This window comes from Gobio gobio, assembly GCF_949357685.1.
Source record: "Gobio gobio genome assembly, chromosome: 14".
Classification (NCBI taxonomy): Eukaryota; Metazoa; Chordata; class Actinopteri; order Cypriniformes; family Gobionidae; genus Gobio; species Gobio gobio.
The window spans coordinates 15963614-15981990 of record NC_137107.1 but is presented as its reverse complement, the minus strand read 5'-3'; the positions used below and the strand labels follow the sequence as shown (position 1 = coordinate 15981990).

General features: G+C 38.2%; 1 protein-coding gene across 1 annotated transcript in view; it reads right to left on the bottom strand.

The window, feature by feature from the left end:
* The window catches only part of klf8 (Kruppel like factor 8), a 69531-nt gene that overhangs the window by 24493 nt on the left and 26661 nt on the right, over positions 1-18377 (bottom strand). Inside the window, exon 2 of the mRNA XM_079835012.1 lies at positions 17450-17554. Coding sequence (XP_079691138.1) covers positions 17450-17554 — 105 coding nt within the window. The remainder of the gene's footprint in view (positions 1-17449; positions 17555-18377) is intronic.

Below are 18377 nucleotides of genomic sequence, written 5' to 3'. Positions count from 1 at the left end.
TCTCTCAGTCTCTCTATGGTTCTCCACCCAGCCACCTCGCTGCATCCCCACCCTTCATCCACTCCACCTTTCTTGTCTTCTTGAGTTGTTTTCCATTGCTCAATCCTAAAGAAATCATGTAAAGATGTGGCGCTGGAGTCAGGTGAACAACTTCCATAAGTGACCCAATTATCACTAGCGTACTGTGTGGGACGATAATTGAGTGTGTTCAATATCTATTAGCAGATGTAGGAAACGGTCTCGGCCTGAGGCGGTGAGTGAGTGTTGTGATAAAGACAAGCCTTGTGGCTGTCATTATCAAAACCAATTGAGTTTGATCCGTATGATGTTTTACGACTACTATTTCATATTAGCTATACGTCTGGATTGCATAACTAAAATCAGACAAAAACGTAAACAAATTATGAGAAGCAAACAAGACATCATAAGGGTTCTTCACAAATCAACATTACTAACAAACTGCTTAAAAAATTTATTTTTTTAAAATTTAACTTCACAGACATTGATTAAGGTCCCAAGTGTAATGATACTTACAGTACGTATATGATTAAAAATGTATTAAAATTATTTTTACCAGGATTTTTTATTATTATGGTAACCGTTTATAATCCGTTGCAGTTATTTTTGCTGGAAATGCAACTTTGAAATGTTTCATATATAACATAACCACAGATAATTTTACAAAAATATTTTTTTCAATAATATAGCGACTTAAAAACAATACATTATGAATATGAGTGGATATGCCATGTTTGAGGCCATTATAAAACAGCTGATAGAAGCACAGTTGGCATGTTGTGTCAAAAGAATTTTACCAACAAAGCTGACTACAATGGAAGTGTCCATAAGTTACACACGTTCAACTGTCTGCTATAATTTTCTGCTGGGTGTCAGATTTTTAAAATCTAGATATACTGCAGTATAAACAAATCAACAAACACAGGTAAAACACATTAGCCTGGCTCCGCCCTCCTACGTACCTCCGCTCAATTTTCATTTTCCTTCAGTACTCCGTCTGGTACTGCAGTGTATTCTTAGGTTTTCTCAGATCAAATTTTAACCGGTCCAATCAGCGAACCGAGGGAGTGGCTGAGAACGATGATGTTGATGTCGTGCGCTGGTTTGAGTTGTAGTTCAGTAATGGTGGTGGAGAAAGATGCGAGCGAAGCCATTCAATCTGTTGTGGCACCGCTGCCGAATATCCAGAAGTTAAAGCCGGAGCAAGAACAATCTTTGCTGAGTTTTGTTGGTGGCCATGATGTTGTGGCCCTCTTCCCCACGGGGTTCGGGAAAAGTTAGATTTTTCAGCTCGCTCCGTTAGTGGTGAAGGAGTTGGCTGAAGCCCTATTCGGACGGTAATTGTTTCTCGTGGGGTCGTAAGGTATTGTCATCATTTACAGTGGTGATTTTATTGCAGTCCGTCTCCCACCACCCACGTAAAAATCCCCGGCCGAATTACCTACTGCTTTTGACAAACACCAAGGTCGTGTGGTCATTTAATTGCTGTCCGAATCCACATCTCTGAGTTTTCAAGAATATATCACTTCAAAATTCACTGTTTATATCCTTTTTGACCACTGCAGAGCACCGTACGGCTGCACTTCGCTGTAATTTGGATGCATTTCAAGACTTGTATTTCTTTAAATGCTGCCAGTATTTACAAGAGCAATACATTTCATCACCGCTCAAAAAATTAAAAGAAGAAAAGCACGTAAACATTTTAATTGGGTCGTTATTTACGGCAGCATTTATTCTTATCATACCAAGCATATGACCTTTTATTTACAGCATTCAATCATGTTACGGACCATGTGAGCAGTGCGTTCCCGATCACAAAACTCTCCCCTCCACCGTGAATAAATCACAATCCGAATGCACAAGTTTTAGGTTTATCACTGAGATGGCGTGCACATTTATTTTTTACGGACTTCCATGTGAGGAACAAAAGGCGAACGGCGCATGACATACGTCACGACCAAACGTTAGCGACTGGTTATGTCAAATCCACAGTGGCTCTTGGCAGATCCAATAGTTTTAAACTTCAACAGAGTACCCGCCTTCAAGGAAGTAAACGCTTGTCAATGGAGAGTGGCCAGACTCTCGGTACAAATGAAATGTACAAGACTCTGGTAAGACCAGGCTAAAAACACATAACAATAAAAAAACAATAACAGCCAACTTTTAACATATCAAGGACCCACAAAGATCCAAAGTGAACCGAGTAGTCAAGAGAGAAAGTATTGACCTAAGCATATGAATGAGGACAGAAGAGGAACTACTAATGGTAGGTTGGCAGCGCAGAGAACACTGATGCATGTTTCTTACGGTGAAGAAATGCAGAACAAACTGACAGAGCAAGAGAGAGAGACTGAAACTGTTACGTGAGGTTCCGGGGAAAAATCCTTCCGTTTAACATAGTTAGTAATGATGGACTGATGGCAGAATGACTCTCTGCTGACCTTACTGATGACCATTAACAGGGAAATTGGCCATTAATAATATTCCCAAGGGAGTGCATCAAATTCACATTCCCCCACAGAAATGAGGAGAAAGCGGTTTCGGTTATTAATCAATTACAAAAGACTGTTGTCTAGACTGTTAAAGCAACTATTTGCATTCCTGTCTATGAAAATTAAGTTGTATGTATTAATAACATTTGTTTTTTACAAAAACAGAAAAACTTACAAGAACAGCAGAAGGGAGGCAGCCAGCCTCTACTACTAAGTTCAAAGATAGGATGATAGTGCCCCAATTAGACGGTGCAGACGGTGGGAGGAGCCAGGGAATCCACTTTCCAAGGCAGAGCTGGAGATCGGAAGACCCAAGGCAGATCCAACAGAGTAGAGCCAATAGAGGAGGAGCTGAGCTACTGAAGGGAGCCAACAGAGTCTGGGCCAAAAGACTGAGTGGCTTATGGTGCGTTCACATCGGACACGAATGACGCGAATGACATTCGCTTCACAACAGACGCGAATTCGCGTCATGGGAGGGACCTCTGCCAGGCATTTCGTCTCGTTGAGAAATGGCTGACCTGGGCTGTGTTTACACGTCTTTTTTGTAAAAATACTACTGCTAATGTGTGACAACTTAGTTTTAAGACTTTTTCAGGCGATAATGTAGTTGTTTAAAGCTCAAATCTGTGGTTTATTTATAAAAAGAGTGCCTATTTGAACATAATTTTTTTACTTCATATATTTTCGGAGTTGTGAGATCCAGGCGATCGGCCGCGCTCCGCGCTCGTTAACCCCGGCCAGAGCAGCCTTTCCTCGGCTAGTCTTTCAGACATTTGCTGCTGGCTCTGATGTCTCTGTGGTGTCTCGAGCTATAATTCGTCTTGTGTATATGTAACGGCGATCTTTGGTCTCATGGATCTATAATTTGTTCCCTGGCAAATCGTTTAGGCAAAGGGCAAAGTGAAGTTTCATTACTTTTTTATTTTTAGGCTATTTAACTTTACGTTACCGTTGTAGCCTACTAGCACTGACTTTGAATGTTTGACTGAATTCAGTGTTTCCCACACATAGACTAATTCGTGGTGGTGCGCCACAGTATCAACAGCGGCCGCCACATATTACGTGTTGTTATTCTTCTTTTTTTTACACTATTTAAAACACGCAGCATATTTGTTCAGATGCACTTCCTTTCCCTGCTCTCCCTCCATCTCTCTGTCACTCACGCACGTCTCTCGCTCTCAAATGCCCAAACCTGCTCTTGATATGAAAAAGTCTAAGCTTTGAAACATTTTTAAAGTTTTAATACGAAATTCAAACAATAAATAGCGTTTTGGCGCTAATGTGGCATAACAGTTTAAAGCTAGAGGCGTTGAAAAACAGAGTTGCAACATGCTCTGATCTCCCGGCGACGCACGCGGTCACGTGGTTCAAACCCGCGCTGTCAATGCATTTGAATGGATAGACAGTTTCACTATACAGGTATTTGCAGCAATTTTTGGTAAACAGTACAGTATAGTGTGCATTGATTGTTACGTCAACCATATTTCCTACAGTATCATTTCATTATGGAGAGCGATGGAGATCAACATTGTTAACATTAATGTTAATGTGTTTCTTGTATTTAGCCCTCAGGTATTCCTTACTAATTGGTCACACTCACTCATTGATGGTCAAATGTGACCATACACCTTAACTATTTTTCAATTAAATAAATGTTCTATATTTTAGTTTAATAATATTTATTGAATATTTTGAGGAGATCTTTTGGTAATAAATAAGCCTACTATTTGTGCAATAATTATGGTCCATTAATGACCATTTAATGAATTTTTCTTATTTATATTACAATTAGTGTAGTAATTAAGGTTAAAATAGAGAATTCCAAAGCAAAGAGGCAAATCAGAGTCATTTTGTGGCTGGAAAAATTATAATTTTCATTTGTAATGCTTTTACCCACTATAGGTGCCTATATGGCTCTTTACTAAATATACATGTATCTAATCTAGTTGCTCAAAAAAGTATTGCAGATCATAACTGCTAACTTATTTTTAGGTGTTGCATTTGAATACATATTTAGATATGATCAAACACTAGATTTCTTTAAATGTGAAATTTTAAAATGTTAATAACTTACATCCTAATATTTTTAATGATACTTGTATAAGCACACACAAGTGAATATTAATGAATGCAAGCTGATATAATTTAACCCAAGAAAAGTTTAAAATAGTGTTAAAATAGTGCTAAGGCAAATTATTTTTCCTTATCTATACAGTAGGCTATATACATATTAATTAAAAAAGATCGAAATCCATATTTGTGCCAATCACCAACCCCAAATACCCAAAAAACCCCGCCCGCCACTCAGTGTCTCTTCAGAAGACTTGGATTAAACCGTTCTTTACTTTAATTAATTTAATTACTGTTATGATGTGTCATACTTTTTGAAGCTTGAAAATATTGATTGCCAAGACTTTCAATGGATGGACAAAAAAATATAGATACGAATGATAAAATATAGGAGTGGAAGAAACAGTGGCAGCTGAGACACAACAGGAAAAATGAAGTGATCGCGCTGTAGTTACATATTCTAAATGTCTTCAAGGCAAGCCATGCAATGGATTGGTAGGCTAGCCGTTTATTTCAAAACATAATTAAACAAAAAAGTGATTTTACTGAACATATGAACTAACTTGTGTAAACGCCACAATGAAAGTACATACAATAAACAAGTAATAAGATCCTGGTTGATGAGTGACGAAGACCAACGCTGTTTAAGCTGTACACACCTATTCTATGTCGCATGGTAAATCAAGACCTGTCAATCTGAGTGATCAAACTAATCCAAGTGTGCTCCAGCTGTAAAACAGTATCCGATTGGTCTCTACACATCGTCCCTACCCACTATATGCGAGACCCAGTTTCCATTGTTTTAACTTGTCTTATGTTTTGTCTGGGCTCGTTCAAGACAACCTGCGATCTACTATGGTTTACTAATGTTTCGCGAAATTACAAACCAAAATGTGGCACAAAAGCATCATGTGCATATTTTTTACACCAAGCTTGCCGCACACATCCTGAAAAGTGTCTTGATTGCCCCCAGGTGGTTGATCCCAGTATAGCTCATAAACCCCGCCCCCTTCATGTATTCTAATAAGATGCAAGACAAACTAAACAATCAAATTACACTTAAAATAAATTTTTTCCAAAGATGGTTTCTGTCATTTTAGGTATTTTTTATCACTTTGATATAAGTTTGTTTTAATTAGTTATTTGATACTATAAAAACGGGGTGTGATGTCATGATTGACAGCTGTGATTGACAGCTTCTCTGAGCGAAGTTGTCACTGAAGCACCAATGGACTATTTTCGGGAGGAGATTGGTGCTTTAGCTTTAATTTCTACATTTCCATAACTGTTTATTTCACACCGACATAATGAGTTGTTCTGCAATAAACTGTACTAACAGATACTGCTGGAGTATGGGCAGGGTTTTGATATCACGGCTCCACTTCCTGCTCTCTACTACGCAGACGTGGTCCCAATCAGCGCAAGATGTGAGCACCATATTCGGAAGGGGCGTCGTCCATCTTTTTATACAGTCTATGGTTTACACGTCTGTTGGTGGCGCTTTTTCATACAAATACTTGGCATAGTTTGGTCTCTAACTGAAACAAAAATGTCTGTTGTATTCTGCTAGTTGAGACCTTTTCAACAATATATGACAAGTCTATCGGTTATGTACTAGGATTTTACAGATCACATTTTCATATAAAGCAGTTATTTTTAAAGCACTTCTAATATGTCAGCAAATTTAAAAGTATTTGTTAAGTGATAGTCATATTCCCTATATTCACTGTAAAGCCAAGCTTCTAAGCTTTAAAACAATACCTATTTTGTGTTGGTTTAGCAAGTGGTTGTTAAGTAATGTGATAACTTAGTAGCATCCCCGCTTCGGATTTAAGAGGTTATGGTAAACGTTTATTAGAATTTATACAAATTGACATACCTATTTCCCACGAACAATACTACCCGCCATGGGCCTCACCAGCCTACTCGGTTACAATATTATGCTGTTTACGAATACTTATTTAATAGACAAACGGTTATGTGTTTGAGCACACGGCTACCTGAAATACCTGGCAACCGACTGCAAGCCCCTAACTTCCTTTTCACAAACGCCTGGTGTATCAGATTGCGCATGTGAAATGGATAACAGATCTTAACAGACAAGGTACTTTTTCCCCAAACTGAAAAACTTAATGAAGATCAGCAGCTGCCTTTGACTTTTCCTCAGTGGATTATTTTACAGATATTTCACCAGTGTTAAAACTGCTCTATAATAAACACTGGTTGTGAGTCGAGTCTTTATGTGTTGGCTGGCTGGGTAAAACCGCATTAGACACAGAGAAGGCTGTGTGTGTGTGTGTGTGTGTGTGTGTGTGTGTGTGTGTGTGTGTGTGTGTGTGTGTGTGTGTGTGTGTGTGTGTGTGTGTGTGTGTGTGTGTGTGTGTGTGTGTGTGTGTGTGTGTGTGTGTGTGTGTGTGTGTGTGTGTGTGTGTGTGTGTGTGTGTAGAGGATGAGGATAAAAGGGTGTGGAGCTCATCTTTGTGCATGAGTGCTCCTGTTAGTTCCAGAGTGAGCGAGTGCAGGTCGGGCATGTATGGTGTATGTGGATACGAGCATGTCTGTACCCCTGCAGGTATGTGGCGTTCCATGTGTGTCTTAGGGCTTAAGGAGTGTATTGTGAGGGAGTGGGAGTGGGAGTGTTGTGAGGGGGTGGGGTAGTGTGTCAGTGTGTGTGTGTTCAGGCGAAGGGGTTTGGGGAGGCTACATCACAGTCGTTCCAACTCCCGCCAGAGCCTCGTTGCCATGACTACAGTAGAACGGAAGCCTCCCTCGATATATCCTATTAGGGCCTTGGCGAGACTTGGAAGAAAAGATAGAAATGGAAAGGTACAAAAAGAACCCACCAAAAAGTGGAGGGTAAGAGGATTGGCGTGTAAAAATATTATGTTATGTCTCCTTGTGGGGAACTTTGGTCTGATAGATTCCACCCGGCAGAGGGAATGCCAGTTAATGATCGCTCTTTCATTTCCTCATGCTCGCTCGCATATTTAGTAATGGAAGATTTTCCAAGTTCCAAAACATTGATCTATAGAATGCTGATAGGTGGAGTTGTCTTTCAAAGAATTGAATTAGCTCTTTCCTGGGGCCTATACCATGAAGCCTGTAACTTCCAATTGGAAGCTATTAATTGGAATTGTAACCAATTGATGGCTAGCTAGGTATGTTTCAGTTTAGTTTGCACCAACCCTGGGTTTTAGGGACCATAAAAGTGGTTTGGATTTTAGCAGTGTTCATCGCCATAGTAACTTGCGCTCCACGACTAACCTGCTGCGGGGCAGGTTATGTTCTGGATAAGAGATCTCAAACGGAATTGGACCAATCAGCTGTGAGCAAAGTGACACATCTATGACTAAATAAAGTCACTCCCCGAGTTTCTCCAAATTAAAGGTCACTACATTTTAAAATTATTTTTAAAGACAATATCGTCTGGCTTTTAGCAAAGCCTATTTATAATAATAATTTTGTATGATTTAGATATTATTTATGTAATATCATACCCATAATCCATTACACATGTACAGTTTTAGTTGATCAATTATTATTAAGCACTAAGGTTAAATTAATATAAATATAGCCTATAAAAGGTAATATAATTAAGCTTTAGAATCAGTAGATAAAGCTATAAAAATTACTACATGTAGCTTTATTGTTCAAATCTCTCTACTATATCAACTACATAAAATATAAAAAAAAACACTTTTACTTGCACTGATATAGCAAGAGTTTTTCTTTTAGTTGTCCTTTTCCATAGACAGCTCTTTTCTTCTTGCGGTGTAAATTTGTTTAAATTCTTAAAGGGGTCATGAACTGGCTTTTATATACAAATATACTGTTGTCAACTTATGATTGGTGATTACACATGGTTTTTACATTCAAAAACATCATAATGAATGAACCAATAACCAATAACATCATAATGAACCGATCCGATACCATTTTCTTAAACAAGACCTAGTTATTATGACCGCTAGCTTTGCCTAACCACTGCGTGGTTCTTCTTCACTACTTAAAATGCATTGCAAACACAGGAAGTTGTGCTGTGTTGCCACAAGCAACCACTGTTTAGAGTAGCGAAGAAGAAATGAGAAAGCGTTAGCAGTATGTCCGCTATTAGCAGTTTTTCTTCTCTGTGTGGATGGCGGGCGCCCGCGCACACACACGCGTACATGACACTCGCTTGCCATCTTTGTCCTCCCCCAGTTTCTCTACCTCTACATGCGTTTTTTGAGGACAACGCATAAACCGTCACTTAATGAGAATTTACTGTGTCATATAATGAACACAAAAACTCAAAAGGTATTCACGGCAACCCGTCAAAATAAAAGTTTGGTTTAACGTGAAGAAATTTTCAGAATATATTAGGCTACTGTTGTAGCCTCAGGTAGATTTAGCTACTTCTCTATGTAATAATAATACATCTCTACTACTACTAATAATAATAATAATAATAATGCCTAGAAGGTTGTAAAGAGATTAATTTCTGATTAATATATAATTTTTTATATTCCTACATTTATTGTTTTTTATACAGTTATATTGTAAAACTAAAATACCTTTTTCAGTTTGCAGTGTTAGATTTGAGGCTGCATTTGAAGTTCTTTTTCACTTAAGAAAAATAAATAATATTACTGTCAAATGCATGTCAGATAATAAAAATACTGTAATAAATACAGTAGTTCACTGTATGTATTTGTTCATGTTTTATTAAGGGATAAGTCTGAAGCACACCATAAAATAATTCTAGCAATTCATACAGGGCTAGTAGTATATATAGCTGTATATACAGATACACACCTAAGTATCAGATCAGTACTCGGTATCGGCCGATACCCTGCGCCCAGGTATCAGAATCGGTACAGGGAAGGGAAAAAGGGTATCGGAACATCTCTAATCAAAACTTCCGCGATTTTATTTTTCCTTCAAATATCAGGTCAAGAGAGTGAACAACGCACATCAAGAACCACAAATAAAGGATTCTTCAGCCTTTGACAGCGTGCTAAGGTATGTTAGACACGTACACAATCAATAGATCTATATCAAACGATCTGTAACAATGCAATACTATCACATATAAAAAACATTTTTTACTCACATTAGTGTGTTGCTTCATTCATTCATGTAATCTCATCCTGTCTGCAAATCCAGTCGCTTGTTTACAAACTAATCCGTGATCAGAAATGAAGGAACAAACGCAAAGTCTTCCCACGTGAGCTGGATATTCATTCAAAATAAAGTTCATCCATGCATTCATAATATTGGAATCCGAATGAAGCTTATGTGGTATGTTTAGAAATCCGATGCGGTTTAGCTCTCTCTGTAGGCCAATGTCATGTTAGTGGTACGAGTTTGTGGCGGGGCTACAGAATCAGGCGTTGTTCTTCTTCTGTTGAGGCGGTGCTTCACTACACTCTAAGGTCATAGCCTGGCACATTCTGAGATCGATCGTTTGCTGGGCCTGGTGTCAATAAAAGCTTTTCTTTGAATCTCTGAAACTTACAGGATATTCTTATATTACCATGACCTTTTATATATCAAAAAAGTTGATCTCTCAATTATTCACCCCTTTAATATTTTTCAATCTCGTAATATTCTGCAGAAGAGAAGTGAATCGCGCTGCTTCGCTACATCACCTCGTGAGAAGTGAATCTCAGTTTCACAGCAGGTGATTGGCTGTTCACTACTGATGTCACACCTAAACTCAGGATCAAAGCCTGAGTTGACAAAGAAGGTTAATGATACCGTCATGGTACCAACAAAGCCTGATTGGATTGGTTTGGTTTTGTCAACTCGAAACTAATCCTGTAACCCGGAGTTTGTTCAACTACCATCATCAATCATCAACCATCATTAACTACCATCACTGGCCCCTAGTCCATGGGATGCATATCTGCTGCATTTTGAACACAAAACAGGAAGTGCTTTACAAAAAACAATTTGATTGGTTGACTTTTCACAATTACCGGGAGTCAATGTGCACGGGTTTGCACTGGTCTACCGGGAAAACAGTTGTGCTTATAAGTTACAAGGCAGCAACAATGAGCTTTTCCGAGAAAGTCAAGATAGAAAGTAAACTATGGCTGGTCATCTTTCATCTCACTCAGACAGCACCTTGCTTTTATTTTAGAAAGCATTTGATTGGATAAAACATTTTCTGTCTGTGTTCTCAGAAGAAGAAAAACTGTAATTTTCAATGCATATATGCAAAAGATGCCTCAAAAGCTAAATTTTTTATAAAAACCTTTTATAAAAACAGCATTTACTAACTATAGGGTTAGGGTAGGATTAGGATTTGGTTGAGGGTTAGTTGCATGTAATCATGCATAATTAACTGTTGGTATGTACATTATGTACATAATTACTATGGCAAGTCCATGTAATGTGTAACAAGTACACTGTATAATAAGCTGTTACCAAAAATCTATTGTCTAAATGCATATCATTGATCTTATTTTGAATGATTAATTTATGCATTAGGGCTGTGCTCAGAATATCGATACATCGCCATGAACTCCTGACGATGCGCGTATCGATACTGTGTGCTTTTGAATGTAATCAACGCGATGCGATCAGCATTGCAGAAGAAGTGCGCAGCTCAGCTCTAGAGAAGCGGCCGCGCGCAGCGCACGTGAACGGATCTTTTCTTCCGCCTTAATACTTAATACCAGTTACATATAGAAAGCCAAATGGGTCAGAATTTGCGTGCTTTTCACCGCCGTATTAATATTAAAACGTCGATTTCATAACGCCGCCAAGCGTTAAATTAGCGGCGTTAAGTTAACGTCTCACGCCGCCACGCGTTAAAATAACGCCACTCGCCGAAAGACGCTTAGTTGACGCCAAAATGCAGATTTATGGGCTCATCTACATGGGCACACCTCTACTGGGTTTGAGGCAAGTCGGAGCATGCAGTTTGCAAAAGCACGAAGATGGCAATGGTTTGCAACGTTAACACACTGTATATATACTGTATATGTGAAGTGTAAATGCTCATACATATCAACACCAAACTACACGTTTTCCTGTTTTCTCATATTATACTGGATAGTGTGTGAAATTATAATTAAAGTAATAAGTGAATGCACATTTACTTGTATCTGTACATATAACAAAGCAAGATCAAAATCTTTCCACATAGCCTACACCAATTTGGGAAACACTAGTTAGGCTACTTCAAGAATATTCTTTTTAAAATTGGGATAGGAAAGAATTATACGCATGTCATCATCACCAATGTCATAATAGCTTCATTCTGCTTTTGTGATGCATACATTCATCATCATGTAAAGTTACTGTCTGCTTCAGACTGGATTTGAGTGCTGAAAGTCACTGGTAGCTCTGACAGTGCCAGTGTGTGATCCAGAACATGTGAGCGGAGCGCCAGAATGCCCTTTTGTGACATGCTGGTTCGAAAATATGTGAAAGTATTAAGTAAGAATAACTTTTTTTTTTCATTTAAAGGGTTAGTTCACCCAAAAATGAAAATTCTGTCATTAATTACTTACCCTCATGTCGTTCGACACCCGTAAGACCTCCGCTCATCTTCAGAACACAAATGAAGATATTTTAGTTGAAATCTGATGGCTCTGAAAGGCCTCCATTGGCACAATACACGGTACACTCTCAAGACCCTTAAAAGGTACTAAAGACGTCGTTACAAAGTCCATCTCACTACAGTGGTTCTGCAATAACTTTATGGAGTGACGAGAATAGTTTTTGTGTGCAAAAAAACCCTAAATAACGACTTATATAGTGATGACGATTTCAAAACACGGCATCATGAAGCTTCGAAGCGTTATGAATCGGTGAGTCGAATCATGATTCGGATTGCGTGTCAAACCGCCAAACTGCTGAAATCGCGTGACTTTGGCGATCCAAACTGCTGAATCGAATACCTTTTAAGGGTCTTGAGAGTGAACCGTGCATCGTGCCAATGGAGGCCTTTCAGAGCCATCAGATTTCAACTAAAATATCTTCATTTGTGTTCAGAAGATGAACGGAAGTCTTACGGGTGTCGAACGACATGAGGGTAAGTAATTAATGACAGAATTTTCATTTTTGGGTGAACTAACCCTTTAATTCATTTTAATTAATTTAATTTAAGACATTAGTCGACTAAGCACACATTTATTTTCATTTAATTACTTCAATATATACTGGAGAGTAGAGATGCTCCGATCAGCATTTTTGGGGCCGATCACAGATTACCGATCACCAAGATCATGATCTGCCGATTGCCGATCACAGAATGGCAGGGGAATGGGAATATTTTATCTATAATCTTGCAGAGTTTGTACCATTTGTAGAAATGAAACTAACTCTAAATTAACTGTATTGAGAAAAAAAAACTGTAGAAATAGGCTAGAGTCAAGATCTTGAAGAACCACCAAGTGTTTATTTTAGAAAATGAGATAACTTAAGGCTACTGTAGGCCATCTTTCCCAAATAAATGTATATAATAAATGTATATAATTATCTCACCTAAATATTTGATCATGCAGTGCATTTTTGTTTTTAAAGACAAATTTTCAGGTAGGTCTAACATTAGTATTGAGATAAGAAATACTAAAGACATTTAATAAGAAATCAAATGTAAATTTATATTGGTCTTCCCTGAATAAATTAAATTAGATTAATCCTTACACTTAAGGTTGCAAAAGTTAGTCATTCAAGAGCAGTGAGTGTCATAAAGGTTCATCAAACAGCACAAGACAGAGAAACTCAGAGACAACAGCAGTTTATTCGACAGCTGTCACTTTAAGAGCGAACACGGATACGGTTACAGTTGCACAAACGTTCACTGGCGGGCCACGACGGGGTTTACGTGCACACTCGTCAAGACGGTCATTTAGTACATACATGTGTGTGTATCTGACCATTTCATCGCAATTTGTTCTCGCAAGCTTTTTGTGAGATGGCCTGTGTGTGTGTGTGTGTGTGGGCGCGCGCTCACGGTCTGGAGAGCGCGCGAGTGCTGAGCGGTTTGAACACTGGCAAGACTTAAAAATAAATGCAAATGATAAACTTTAGTGACGATGCGACACTGCCTCGATTGTGCAAGTGGCAAATCCTGTCAACTGTGCAGCTTGATTTTAGTGCAGATGCGATGATATGAAGCCATTTGAGCATTTTGAAAGGGAGAGAGAGCGCGCGCACGCGGTGATTCACTCGCGCTGTTTGTGAACTTACGCAGTCATTTGAAAACTTTCTGTGAGACGTAAGTCATTTAATAGAAATATGAATTGTACCTCACCTTCAGCATTATAATTATTTTACCCGCGCTGGAAAGAGAATGAGACGGTGTCGCTGCATATCATGCCCTAGCTCTCACGGCAGGTGCGGGTTTTATGTGTCGTCAGCATGCGATCGGATCATGAGATCGGCCTTTTTAGAGACCGCCGATCAATCATCCCAAAGCGATTATCGACCGATCGAGATCGGATGCCGATCAATCGGAGCACCCCTACTGGAGAGTATTCTAAACCATCGCCTCTGCTATTGTCTGCTTGATTCTTATTTATTAAATTCAGGTAAAAAAAAAAAAACATTGATTAAATTTAAGATACAATTTAACGAAATTCACTTTGAAGGCTTTCTACAAAACAAAACTTGAAGGGGTCAAAACCACTTCTGACCCATATTGCGCTTATGATGTGTCCTATCTCATGCTGTTCACTCAATCAACATGGCATTAAAAAATAACATTATAATATTTAAACTTAAATATGAAACTAATTCCTTTTTTTAAATGGCTATATAGTACAATACAGAGAAATTTCATGTCGGAGCGGAATTTGAGAGAACGTCGTTTACCGGTGAACGGTTCATGAGCGTGTAGCAGAGAGCGTGTGTGTGTGAGAGGGAAAATTTTATTAATGTTATATTTATTATTAGTAGTTTTTATCTTAGATTCTCTAAACTGTTGACTGTTAACTAAATACAATAAATAAAAAAACAGGATGTAGCCTATACTCTTTTGAAGTCAATGACACTTAATATTGGTTCTACTGGTTCCCAAGTCTTCAGTACTGGTTTCGAATGGGTGAGTAGCCTAAATGATGACAGAATTTTTATTTTTGGATGGACTACACATTTTATCTATTATAATCTATTAGTAGGCTACTTGGAGAATAGTGATTCCCAAATTGGTTTATGTGGAAAGATTTTGATGTTGCTTTGTTATATGTACAGATACAAGTAAATGTGCATTCACTTGTTACTTTAATTATAATTTCACACACTATCCAGTAAAATATGAGACAACAGGAAAACGTGTAGTTTGGTGTTGATATGTATGAGCATTTACACTTCACATACAGTATATATCATATACAGTGTGTTAAAGTTGCAAACCATTGCCATCTTCGTGCTTGTGCAAACTGGATGCTCTGACTTTCCGTAGAGTCCTCAAACCCAGTAGAGGTGTACCCATGTAGATGAGCCCATAAATCTGCATTTTGAGTGGCGTATGGCGTCAACTTAGCGTCTTTCGGCGAGTGGTGTTAATTTAACGTGTGGCGGCGTGAGACGTTAACTTAACGCCTGACGCCGCTTATTTAACGCTTGGCGGCGTTATGAAAACGGCGTTCTAATATTAATACGGCGGTGAAAAGCACGCAAATTCTGACCCATTTGGCTTTCGATAGTTAGAGCACGAAATAAACATGAATGAACACCTGAACGTGTGTTAAAAGAAACTTACCGAAATCCGTATCATGTCACATGGCGTTTGAAACACACGATCAGTGTTTCAAACGCGGAAAGGCGTCAGTTAAACAGCTTGTAAACAATGTCATGTAACATCACATTTAAGTTACCTCAGAAAAAAAACATATCCATTGTCCATAAACTCGTTAGTCAACTAGAAAAATTTACTCTAGAGAGGGGCATTTTGCTAAATATATGCACCATATTCCATATTCATTATAATTTGTAATGTTCTTCAACATTTAATGCATGTTTGAATTAACCTGGTTAATTCTAAGTTTTTATGACAGCCATATGATTATATGATTATGTAATTTATAAAGTTAATATTATAACTTTATTATTATAAAAAAACATGTAATTTAGTGTAATTTAAGGGTTTGTACAAATCAGTTCATTTTTACCTTTAATATTATTGTGCAACTGACTCCCACAGTTTACAGCATTAGTTAAGAGATTTGTTTTACCAAATTTGTTTTAGATTTTATATTTATCGCAAGATTTGTTTTACATTCCAAAATTTGCCATGTATTGTACCTATAATTAAGAACCAAGCATTTTTGTGACAATTTCTTTATTTAATTTAACTCACTGGGGTTTTTTTTTATGAAAAAAACTAAATAGTTTTTAAAAATATAGTTTTAAAAACTATATATAGTAAATAACCAGAATAACACTGGTTATTCAATAAACAGATATTACTGTTACTAAACTCTGCTCAAAAGAAATTTAATTCCAAATTGATCCATTTCGTGATATGCATCGTATCGTGACTTCAGTATCGTGACATTGTTGGTGATACACAGCCCTATATACAACATACAGGTATAAAAAGTTTGGAGGCCGGTCATTTAGTGTTCAAGGACCAAAGTTGTGGAATGCACTCCCTGTGCACCTCCGAAACATCACGGTGCTGAGTGTTTTCAAAACTCAGCTGAAAACACACTTTTTTAATCAAGCTTTTGACTCTTAGTGCTGGACTTGCTTGGTTGGACTTGTTTTTATGTTGTCGTTTGATGCATGTTTTGGAAAGCGCTTTGTGCACCTTTTGGCTGCTGTAAGGCGCTATATAAATAAAAATTGATTGATTGATTGATTGATATGCATGTTTCATTTTTAAAACTTTTTTTTTACCTTATAATTTTTTTAATAAAATGTAATAACTATCATAACTATCATTTAGTCTGCATAAACCTTTTATCCTACAAACCTCCTTTCCTACAATGGTCTCCATGCTTGCATTCAGATCTGCCTCCATTAGGATGTTTATTTCGTTTTTCTTGCCCTACCGACAACCAACGCTCGTTGTAAATTATAGTTTACATAATATATAATAGTTTAGCATCCAAATACATTGCGAATTGGAAACATTGGAAACATTTGGATTTGTGCCAAATGAGAGAGGTCAGAGGTCACCCTTCCGCCAGAATTCGACTCTCTCGTGATCGCTCGTACAGCCGTTGCCAGAAGCCAGTGATTATAGTTTTAAATATGGATATGTTTCTTACAAAAATGTATTACTTTTATGATGGATGAATGCGCTTTTTTTAGATTCGAAAACTCTTTTATTTAATGCCATTACGAATCTGGGAAGAGCCAGGATATTATTTAATATAACTCTCTGTTCGGCTGAAAGAAGAAAGTCATAAACACCTAGGATGGTTTGAGGTCGAGTAAATTATGGGATCATTTTCATTTTGGGGTTAACTATTTCTTTAACTGATACTGTCGGTTAACAGTTAACCAGTTAACTATGAGCATCCCTAGCCTCCATCCAATCAACAACTGGTAGATAATACCCCACCCTACATTTGTTTTCCTTTTATGCTCCGTTTCACTCGTATAAACATCAGAAAACTTCCATTTCATTGAGACTTCAACTACTCAATGTACAAATCATGTAATCCAGAAAATTATATTGTAAAACTAATATTAAATGTAAAATTTGTAGAATAAAATAAACATTGGTCTAACATTTAGATATGTCCTGGCCTTATCTTGAGAGAGGAGATCCAAGAACCCTGAAGACCACTGACTTCATTCTCACGACACTACAACCACACCCCTTTCCAATAACTCAAGGCTTCATACTCTCCCAGGACTCTCCCACTACGAAGTTCAACCCCCGCACACACACACACACATTACAAAAGCTCACTCACCACCATACACTCCACCTCCTCTGGCTCCGACTTGATTTGTATGGATGGCATCTCCTCAACAGGCTCAGAGGTGGCTGCAGTGGATTTCTTCGGACTCGTCTGACACTGCAAAGGAAAAACGGAGAACACTTAAGGGCTAATCAGAGCATCGAGATGTACTTTTACCAACAGTCTGAGAAGTTAGCAGAACGAATGAATGGATTTGTAAAATCTACAATTAGCTTGAACATAATGACATGAGTTATCCAAAAAGAAAGAAAAGTTAGCAGGAGATCACAGAGAGAGAGAGAGAATTAATGAGCCTCAACAGACTGATGTGAGAAGAGTTAGAAGATGGTTAGTCTCTTTTAAGCTAAAGCAAGTTGGGGGAGGAGGAGACAGAGATATCAAGGAACAAAAGAGATGAGTGGAAATCAAGTACAGGTCAATCAGATGTGGGGGGATGTTTGAAGATGGAGGGAGAAACACAGAAATGGGAAGACATCAGGGAAGAGAAAGGAAAAAAAGTCTAGTCTAGACTATAATAAAGAAACTTTAGATTCCAAGTGTAGATTATTTTTAGAAATTAAAAGGACAAAGATGTAGAAAGCATAAATAAGAAAAATTGGGGTGGAGAGAGATGGTTCTAAAGACTGACCAGCTGGAGAAAGACAAGAGGAGAGAAGGAAAAAGCAGGGAGGAGTAGTCAGCAATCCTGTGTCGCCTCCCTCTTTGAGCAGAGCAGAGTCACACCCAGTTCTTTAAGACCGAATAGCAAGAGAAAGAGGCCTGAGTAGAGCAGCAGTATTAGTGGAGAGAGAGGGAGAAATGTGGTAATGCTTAGGCATGGGGGTGGGAGTGGTGGTGGTGGGGGTCATGTGACCCAGCTGCAGTAGATTCCACAAAGAGGTGTGGCCCCCCATAAGCTGGGGTGTGGCCGTTCTCAATG